Source organism: Hylobates moloch, unplaced genomic scaffold (assembly GCF_009828535.3).
Source record: "Hylobates moloch isolate HMO894 unplaced genomic scaffold, HMol_V3 SCAFFOLD_20, whole genome shotgun sequence".
NCBI lineage: Eukaryota > Metazoa > Chordata > Mammalia > Primates > Hylobatidae > Hylobates > Hylobates moloch.
Window position 1 is genome coordinate 33,684,079 of NW_026652295.1, and position 10,411 is coordinate 33,694,489.

Genomic DNA, 10,411 nt, shown 5'->3' on the forward strand with positions numbered 1-10,411 from the left:
AGAAGGAAAACTAACAAACAGAAAGGACATCCACACCAAAAACCCATCTGTACATCACCATCATCAAAGACCAAAAGTAGATAAAACCACAAAGATGGGGAAAAAACAGAGCAGAAAAACTGGAAACTCTAAAAAGCAGAGCACCTCTCCTCCTCCAAAGGAATGCAGTTCCTCACTAGCAACGGAACAAAGCTGGATGGAGGATGACTTTGACGAGTTGAGAGAAGAAGGCTTCAGATGATCAAACTACTCGGAGCTACAGGAGGAAATTCAAAACAACAGCAAAGAAGTTAAAAACTTTGAAAAAAAATTAGAAGAATGGATAACTAGAATAACCAATGGAGAGAAGGGCTTAAAGGAGCTGATGGAGCTGAAAGCCAAGTTTCGAGAACTACGCGAAGATTGCAGAAGCCTCAGTAGCAGATGCGATCAACTGGAAGAAAGGGTATCGCTGATGGAAGACGAAATGAATGAAATGAAGTGAGAAGGGAAGTTTAGAGAAAAAAGAATAAAAAGAAATGAACAAAGCCTCCAAGAAATTTGGGACTATGTGAAAAGACCAAACCTACGTCTGATTGGTGTACCTGAAAATAACGAGGAGAATGGAACCAAGCTGGAAAACACTCTGCAAGATATTATCCAGGAGAACTTCCCCAATCTAGCAAGGCAGGCCAACATTCAGATTCAGGAAATACAGAGAACACCACAAAGATACTCCTTGAGAAGAGCAACTCCAAGCCACATAATTGTCAGATTCACCAAAGTTGAAATGAAGGAAAAAATGTTAAGGGCAGCCAGAGAGAAAGGTCGGGTTACCCACAAAGGGAAGCCCATCAGACTAACAGCTGATCTCTTGGCAGAAACTCTACAAGCCAGAAGAGAGTGGGGGCCGATATTCAACATTCTTAAAGAAAAGAATTTTCAACCCAGAATTTCCTATCCAGCCAAACTAAGCTTCATAAGTGAAGGAGAAATAAAATACTTTACAGACAAGCAAATGCTGAGTGATTTTGTCACCACCAGGCCTGCCCTAAAAGAGCTCCTGAAGGAAGCACTAAACATGGAAAGGAACAACCGGTACCAGCCACTGCAAAAACATGCCAAATTGTAAAGACCATCGAAGCTAAAGAAACTACATCAACCAACGAGCAAAATAACCAACTAACATCATAATGACAGGATCAGATTCACACATAACAATATTAACGTTAAATGTAAATGCACTAAACGCTCCAATTAAAAGACACAGACTGGCAAACTGGATAAGGAGTCAGGACCCATCAGTGTGCTGTATTCAGGAAACCCATCTCATGTGCAGAGACACACATAGACTCAAAATAAAGGGATGGAGGAATATCTATAAAGCAAATGGAAAACAAAAAAAGGCAGGGCTTGCAATCCTAGTCTCTGATAAAATAGACTTTAAACCAACAAAGATCAAAAGAGACAAAGAAGGCCATTACATAATGGTAAAGGGATCAATTCAACAAGAAGAGCTAACTATCCTAAATATATATGCACCCAACACAGGAACACCCAGATTCATAAAGCAAGTCCTGAGTGACCTACAAAGGGACTTAAACTCCCACACAATAATAATGGGAGATTTTAACATCCCACTGTCAACATTAGACAGATCAACGAGACAGGAAGTTAACAAGGATATCCAGGAATTGAACTCAGCTCTGCACAAAGTGGACCTAATAGACATCTACAGAACTCTCCACCCCAAATCCACAGAATATACATTTTTTTCAGCACCACACCACACCTATTCCAAAATTGACCACATAGTTGGAAGTAAAGCTCTCCTCAGCAAATGTAAAACAACAGAAATTATAACAAACTGTCTCTCAGACCACAGTGCAATCAAACTAGAACTCAGGATTAAGAAACTCACTCAAAACCGCTCAACTACATGGAAACTAAACAACCTGCTCCTGAATGACTATTGGGTACATAATGAAATGAAGGCAGAAATAAAGATGTTCTTTGAAACCAACGAGAACAAAGACACAACATACCAGAATCTCTGGGACACGTTCAAAGCAGTGTGTAGAGGGAAATTTATAGCACTAAATGCCCACAAGAGAAAGCAGGAAAGATCCAAAATTGACACCCTAACATCACAATTAAAAGAACTAGAAAAGCAAGAGCAAACACATTCAAAAGCTAGCAGAAGGCTAGAAATAACTAAAATCAGAGCAGAACTGAAGGAAATAGAGACACAAAAAACCCTTCAAAAAATTAATGAATCCAGGAGCTGGTTTTTTGAAAAGATCAACAAAATTGATAGACCGCTAGCAAGACTAATAAAGAAGAAAAGAGAGAAGAATCAAATAGATGCAATAAAAAATGAAAAAGGGGATATCACCACCGATCCCACAGAAATACAATCTACCATCAGAGAATACTACAAACACCTCTACGCAAATAAACTAGAAAATCTAGAAGAAATGGATAAATTCCTTGACAAATACACCCTCCCAAGACTAAACCAGGAAGAAGTTGAATCTCTGAATAGACCAATAACAGGTTCTGAAATTGTGGCAATAATCAATAGCTTACCAACCAAAAAGAGTCCAGGACCTGATGGATTCACAGCGGAATTCTACCAGAGGTACAAGGAGGAACTGGTACCATTCCTTCTGAAACTATTCCAATCGATAGAAAAAGAGGGAATCCTCCCTAACACATTTTATGAAGCCAGCATTGTCCTGATACCAAAACCTGGCAGAGACATAACCAAAAAAGAGAATTGCAGACCAATATCCTTGATGAACATTGATGCAAAAATCCTCAATAAAATACTGGCAAACCGAATCCAGCAGCACATCAAAAAGCTTATCCACCATAATCAAGTGGGCTTCATCCCTGGGATGCAAGGCTGGTTCAACATATGCAAATCAATAAATGTAATCCAGCATATAAACAGAACCAAAGACAAAAACCACATGATTATCTCAATAGATGCAGAAAAAGCCTTTGACAAAATTCAACAACCCTTCATGCTAAAAACTCTCAATAAATTAGGTATTGATGGGACGTATCTCAAAATAATAAGAGCTATCTATGACAAACCCACAGCCAATATCATACTGAATGGGCAAAAACTGGAAGCATTCCCTCTGAAAACTGGCACAAGACAGGGATGCCCTCTCTCACCGCTCCTATTCAACATAGTGCTGGAAGTTCTGGCCAGAGCAAACAGGCAGGAGAAGGAAATAAAGGGTATTCAATTAGGAAAAGAGGAAGTCAAATTGTCCCTGTTTGCAGATGACAGGATTGTATATCTAGAAAACCCCATTGTCTCAGCCCAAAATCTCCTTAAGCTGATTAGCAACTTCAGCAAAGTCTCAGGATACAAAATCAATGTACAAAAATCACAAGTATTCTTGTACATCAATCACAGACAAACAGAGAGCCAAATCATGAGTGAACTCCCATTCACAATTGCTTCAAAGAGAATAAAATACCTAGGAATCCAACTTACAAGGGATGTGAAGGACCTCTTCAAGGAGAACTACAAACCACTGCTCAATGAAATAAAAGAGGATACAAACAAATGGAAGAACATTCCATGCTCATGGGTTGGAAGAATCAATATTGTGAAAACGGCCATACTGCCCAAGGTAATTTATAGATTCAATGCCATCTCCATCAAGCTACCAATGACTTTCTTCACAGAATTGGAAAAAACTACTTTAAAGTTCATATGGAACCAAAAAAGAGCCCGCATCGCCAAGTCAATCCTAAGCCAAAAGAACAAAGCTGGAGGCATCACGCTACCTGACTTCAAACTATACTACAAGGCTACAGTAACCAAAACAGCATGGTACTGGTACCACAACAGAGACATAGATCAATGGAACAGAACAGAGCCCTCAGAAATGACGCCGCATATCTACAACTATCTGATCTTTGACAAACCTGACAAAAACAAGAAATGGGGAAAGGATTCCCTATTTAATAAATGGTGCTGGGAAAACTGGCTAGCCATATGTAGAAAGCTGCAACTGGATCCCTTCCTTACACCTTATACAAAAATTAATTCAAGATGGATTAAAGACTTATATGTTAGACCTAAAACCATTAAAATCCTACAAGAAAACCTAGGCAATACCATTCAGGACATAGGCGTGGGCAAGGACTTCATGTCTAAAACACCAAAAGCAATGGCAACAAAAGCCAAAATTGACAAATGGGATCTAATTAAACTAAAGAGCTTCTACACAGCAAAAGAAACATCAGAGTGAACAGGCAACCTACAACATGGGAGAAAATTTTTGCAACCTACTCATCTGACAGAGGGCTAATATCCAGAATCTACAATGAACTCAAACAAATTTACAAGAACAAAACAAACAACCCCATCAAAAAGTGGGCAAAGGCCATGAACAGACACTTCTCAAAAGAAGACATTTATGCAGCCAAAAAACACATGAAGAAATGCTCATCATCACTGGCCATCAGAGAAATGCAAATCAAAACCACAGTGAGATACCATCTCACACCAGTTAGAATGGCCATCATTAAAAAATCAGGAAACAACAGGTGCTGGAGAGGATGTGGAGAAATAGGAACACTTTTACACTGTTGGTGGGACTGTAAACTAGTTCAACCATTGTGGAAGTCAGTGTGGCGATTCCTCAGGGATCTAGAACTAGAAATACCATTTGACCCAGCCATCCCATTACTGGGTATATACCCAAAGGACTATAAATCATGTTGCTATAAAGACACATGCACACGTATGTTTATTGCGGCACTATTCACAATAGCAAGGAGTTGGAACCAACCCAAATGTCCGACAACGACAGACTGGATTAAGAAAATGTGGCACATATACACCATGGAATACTATGCAGCCATAAAAAATGATGAGTTCATGTCCTTTGTAGGGACATGGATGAAATTGGAAAACATCATTCTCAGTAAACTATCACAAGGACAAAAAACCAAACACCGCATGTTCTCACTCATAGGTGGGAACTGAACAATGAGAACTCATGGACACGGGAAGAGGAACATCACACTCTGGGGACTGTTGTGGGGTTGGGGGAGCGGGGAGGGACAGCATTAGGAGATATACCTAATGCTAAATGACGAGTTGGTGGGTGCAGGAAATCAACATGGCACATGGATGCATATGTAACAAACCTGCGTATTGTGCACATGTACCCTAAAACCTAAAGTATAATAATAAAAATAAAAAAATTAAAAAGTTAAAAAATTAAAAAAAAAAAAGAAAGCTAAACTCTCCCTATAGATAATACTCAGATGTTCCTGAATAGTGCTAAAGTCATTTGGTCTTCTAAAGCAGTAGTTCTCAGATTTTAGGAATTCACAGACTAATAAAATTTCTGAAAATATTTTAAGCAACTGAAAACAACTTGCCAACTTTTTGTTTTGCCTAGTATGGACAGTGAAATAAGCAAATAAAAATCCATCTACCACCAACAAAATCATCATTTCATCAAAGAAAAGATACCTTAACCTCCGAAAAAATACAGAAAGGAAATATTGTCAAAATAAACAGCAGTCTCTTACATCGAATTAACTTTAGGAAAACTCATTACAGTATCTTTATGATTTCATTTCACTAAATACTGCTAAGAATTTTGTCACAGACCAGCATGGGCATTTGGCAACCACTGTTCTAAGTTTTTGGTGCAGACCTAGAGTACAGCTGATAGCATTCACACATAATAGGTATATATGGTAGTTACAATGATTACTTGGTGTATAAAATGAAGCTGTATACAATAAATCATATTTTATCACTCTCTTTTGATGAAGCATCATGATTTTTCACAGAAAATTATTTGGCTCCAAGATGTGGAGGAGATGTAGATGAACAAAGATTGGCCACGAGTTGATCATTGTTGAAGCTGGATGATGGATAAATGGGGGTTCACTGTATTAGTCACTCTATTTCATAAATGTGTAATTTTTCTATAGTAAAAATATTCGAAAACGTAAAAAGGAAAAATAAGGTTACTGTAGCAAATTTACATAGGAGAATGCCCCTGTTCTTAGATACATGATGAAATATTTAGAGGTAAAGTCATGACTTTGTATCTCACCCCAGATAAAATGGCTTTTATCCAAAACTCAGGCAATAACAAATGCTGGTGAGGACGTGGAGGAAAGGGAACCTCGTACACTGTTGGTGGGAATATAAATTAGTACAACCACTATGGAGAATAGTTTGGAGGTTCCTCAAAAACCTAAAAATAGAGCTACCATATGATCCAGCAATCCCACTGTTGGGTATGTACCCAAAAGAAAGGAAATCAATCTATCGAAGAGATATCTGCACTCCCATGTTTATTTAAGCACTATTTATTTGTTTGTTTGTTTGTTTGTTTGTTTGTTTGTTTTTTTTTTGAGACGGAGTCTCGCTCTATCGCCCAGGCTGGAGTGCAGTGGCGCAATCTCGGCTCACTGCAACCTCCGCCTCCCGGGTTCATGCCATTCTCCTGCCTCAGCCTCTCCCAGTAGCTGGGACTACAGGCGCCCGCCACCACGCCCGGCTAATTTTTTGTATTTTTAGTAGAGACGGGGTTTCACCGTGGTCTCGATCTCCCGACCTCGTGATCCGCCCGCCTCGGCCTCCCAAAGTGTTGGGATTACAAGCGTGAGCCACCGCGCCCGGCCATTTAAGCACTATTTATGACAGCCAAGATTTGGAAGCAACCTGTGTCCATCAACAGACAAATGGTAGATATACACGATGGAGTGCTATTCAGCCAAAAACAAAAAAACAACACGAGATCCTGTTATCTGCAACAACACAGATGGAACGGGAGGTCATTATGTTAAGTGAATTAAGCCAGGCACAGAAAGACAAACTTCACATGTTCTCACTTATTTGTGGGAGCTAAAAATTAAAACAATTGAACTCATGTAGATAGAGAATAGAATGATAGATAACCAGAGGCTGGGAAGGGTAGTTGGGTGGGGGGCTGGGGAGTTGCAGGGAAGCACAGGTGGTTAATGGGTACAAAAAATAGAATGAATAAGATCTAGTATTTGAGAGAACAGAATGACTGTAGTCAACAATAATTTAGTTGCACATTTTAAAATAACTAAAAGAGTGTAATTGGATTGTTTGTAACACAAAGGATAAATCCTTGAGATGATGTACACCGCATTTACCCTGATGTGATTATTACACATTGTATGCCTATATCGAAATATCCCTTATACGTGATAAATATACATACCTACTGTGTACTCTCAAAAATTTAAAAATTAAAAGAAGTCAAGGCCAGGTGCTGTGGATCTTGCCTATAATCCCAGCACTTTGGGAGGCTGAGGCAGGCGGATCACCTGAGGTCAGGAGTTCGAGACCAGCCTGGCCGACATGGTGAAACACCGTCTCTCCTAAAAATACAAAAATTAGCTGGGCATGATGGCACATGCTTATAATCCCGGCTACTCAGGAGGCTGAGGCAGGAGAATCACTTGAACCCAGGAGGTGGAGGTTGCAGTGAGCCGAGATCGCACCGTTGCACTCCAGCCTGGGTGACAGCGACTCCGTCTCAAAAAACAGACAAAAAAACCCATCAACAACAACAAAAATTAAAAGAAGTCATGACGTTGTAATTTTAAAAGGCAGGAGGGGGAAATACAGGGAGACAGAAAAAGCAACATGGCAGAATATTAACACTGTGGGCATTCACTGTATTATTTTTTACTTTTCAGCAGACTTAGGATATTTAAAAATAAAAAGTTAAGGGGATTGTAGACCTTTACCAAAAACCCACTGAGTCCCTGCTTAGGTAAACATGAAGGTGAACCGGACCTTAAGTGGATGCTTGAGGTTCCCTTTATTTCTGCAGCCTCTCTTAAGTCTTTAGTTCCAGCCAAAATGGCAAAACATAATCAAATATGTAAACAGACTCACTGCTAATTCACTAATGCTAAATGAGAGCTAAGAGAAAATCTTCAGAAGGGGATTGAACTACAGCAGCTTATTGAGGGACAGAGGGAAATATACACAGAAACACTTTCCAACTACAACAAATCAAAGTTCATAGCCTGCCTTGATAAGCTCAAAAGTTACAAAGCACTAAGCAATTCCAAAACAGCTCTAAAATTCAGGAATGAGGAGAGCTCAAAGAGAAATTAGAGATAAAATTTAACCGAAATAGATTTTAAAAATCCAGATCCCAAGGACAAAGACATTTTCAAGTAATGTAACAACCAAGTCAACCTAATACACAAAATTTCCAATTTTTTAAAAAGGAATTTGATTATTCATTTTACTGAGAGTTGTTTCATATATGGACTCATTTAAATAGACACCTTAAAAACTTATATTGTATGTACAAAAAAATGGACTTTTCATCCTACATCAGGTTCACAGCTGTTGAAAATGCCCCCAATATGCCTTTTGGTGCCATTCGGTTAACAAGCAGCGACCCCATGTGGCCACAAGAGAAACCAATCTAATTCAGCCGCAAAGCCTCAATCTAATTTTTCGCATTTCAATAGTCAAGAATTTTATCTCGAGTTGTTGCACGCGGACGGCTCTTCAGTTTGAGGACTACTTACGTTCTCTGGAGATTAAGAGAAATACAGCATGAGTCCCAGAGAGATTGGACCTACCACGAAGCGCGGAGAAGACCTTGTTCCCCAATAAGAACACAAAAGAACATCCATTACAGAACCAAGCTAGAGACTGGGCCCGGGACACTACTATTTCTTGAGTCAGTAAAGCGCTGAAAAAACCCAATTCCCGTCTGGGATCATCTGGGTTCTTTAAAATCAATCCCAGATCTATCTGCCAATCCCCCCTGCATATTCAAAATACAATACAAAGGAGGGCTTTGAACCGACTCAGTCTCAAATCTTGTCAGATTCAAGTAATCACGCTTGGGTCACTTCTTTCTCTAGAACCAAAAACTCTTTGAAGACCTCTGCCCTCGGGCCTGTAAGTAAAGGCAGGTGGGGGAGAAACGGAGAAGGACAAACAAGAGAGGAATAGTGAAGAGAGAAAACTTGGGGGATGGGGGGGCCTGCGGACCCCCCACACTAAGCACCCCCTAGGGGGCCACAGGGACTGCCGAGCTGGACCTACAAGGAGGGGGGTCCTCGGGGCCGCTCTTGTCTTCCTGGGGGGGTCCTGAGGTTTCAGGCTTACAGGACCTGCCCTCTGAGTCGCCAGGGTCCTTCAGGGGCACACTCTCCTCGACGTCTGGCATTTTGCTGACGGTATCTGGGTGAGGGAAAAAGGCGTGTTGTTGGCGTCGGGGAAGGGGCCTCCCCAATTGCCAAGGGGGTCCCTGGGGGCGGCGGGAAGGGGGGTAGCAGCCTCAGGGTCTTGGGGGTGCTCAGGGGCAGACACGGGCAAAGGAGCGTGGAGGAGCGGAAGTCGAGAGTGAGACAGAAGTGGAGCGTTGGGCGGCAACGAGGAAACTAAGGCCACAGAAGCCCGGCGCAGGGCGGGCCGCGTGGGAAGGCCCCTTCCTTCGCGGCGAGGTGCCCCCCTCGCCCGAAACGCCGCCCCAGGCCCGCCTCCGGCTCCCAGGCCGTCACCTCCTCCTCACCTCCTCCTCCCGCGCCGCGGGTCGTCCACTGGCGTCCGCTCGGGGGCCCTCGCGGCCTGGCGGCCTGGACCGTACCACCGCGGCGGAGCGGCGGGTTGGGGCGGCGCGCGGTGGGAGAGGCCGGGGTCTGAGAACAAACCGCCGCGGTCGCCGGGGCAACGGGGCGCCCAGGTCCGGAAGCGGCAGGCTCGTGCGTCCCTCCTGAGCTCGAAGCCAACCAGGCCTCGAGCGGCTCGCTGCGGCCGGTTAATGCCGGTCAGCTCCCGCCTCTCGAGAAGAATGGCTGCAACTGCTGAGACGAGGCCAGAGCATGCATGGGGCTTTTCTTCAGGCTGTTCGGACAGCCGAGAAGCCGAGCCACACCCAGGAGGGTTGTTGTTTCACAGCGTGTCCTCCGCAACCGCCGCAGGGGCGCAGGGGCCGCGCTCTTTCCTCACATGTGGGAGAAGCAGAGGAGCCGCCAGGGCTAGGGCCAGGCTCTGCCCACTAGGGTCTCCGCCCGTGGTCGCCCTCCGCCTCCTGGGCTCTAGCCCTTGCCTTTCTTGACTCTAAGTCTACTCTGTCGCCCTTGCAGTGTTGTGAAGACCTGGAGTGCCCCCGCCTGAGAAACTAGAAAGGAAGCGTTTCCTCTTCTTCTGCTCCCGTCCCTCTTTATTACTTTGTCATGACTTCTTACCATAAAAGTGTACAGTAACAAAACAAAAGATGAAAATATTACGGTAAGAATCCGGGCGCGGTGGCTGACACCTGAGTCCAACGGATCTCCTGTCAGGAGTTCGAGTCCAGTCTGGCCAACATGGTGAAACCCCGACTGTACTAAAAATACAAAAATTAGCTGGGCGTGGTGGCGGGAG

At 42.8% G+C, this 10,411-nt stretch overlaps 1 protein-coding gene across 10 annotated transcripts in view; it reads right to left on the minus strand.

The window, feature by feature from the left end:
* Positions 1 to 9,701, minus strand: part of TCP11 (t-complex 11) — a 29,234-nt gene extending 19,533 nt beyond the window's left edge. For 4 of the 10 annotated variants that reach the window (XM_032141634.2, XM_032141630.2, XM_032141626.2 and 1 more), the window contains exon 1: positions 9,558 to 9,692. Coding sequence is in view for 3 of the 10 variants with exons in the window: in XM_032141620.2 (XP_031997511.1) it covers positions 9,089 to 9,212 (124 nt within the window). In the remaining 7 variants the exon portion in view is untranslated. Of the gene's footprint in view, positions 1 to 9,088; positions 9,230 to 9,557 lie in introns of those variants that run through there. The other 6 variants (XM_032141620.2, XM_032141619.2, XM_058432147.1 and 3 more) reach the window with 5 other exon arrangements.
* Positions 9,702 to 10,411: the final 710 nt, after the last annotated feature.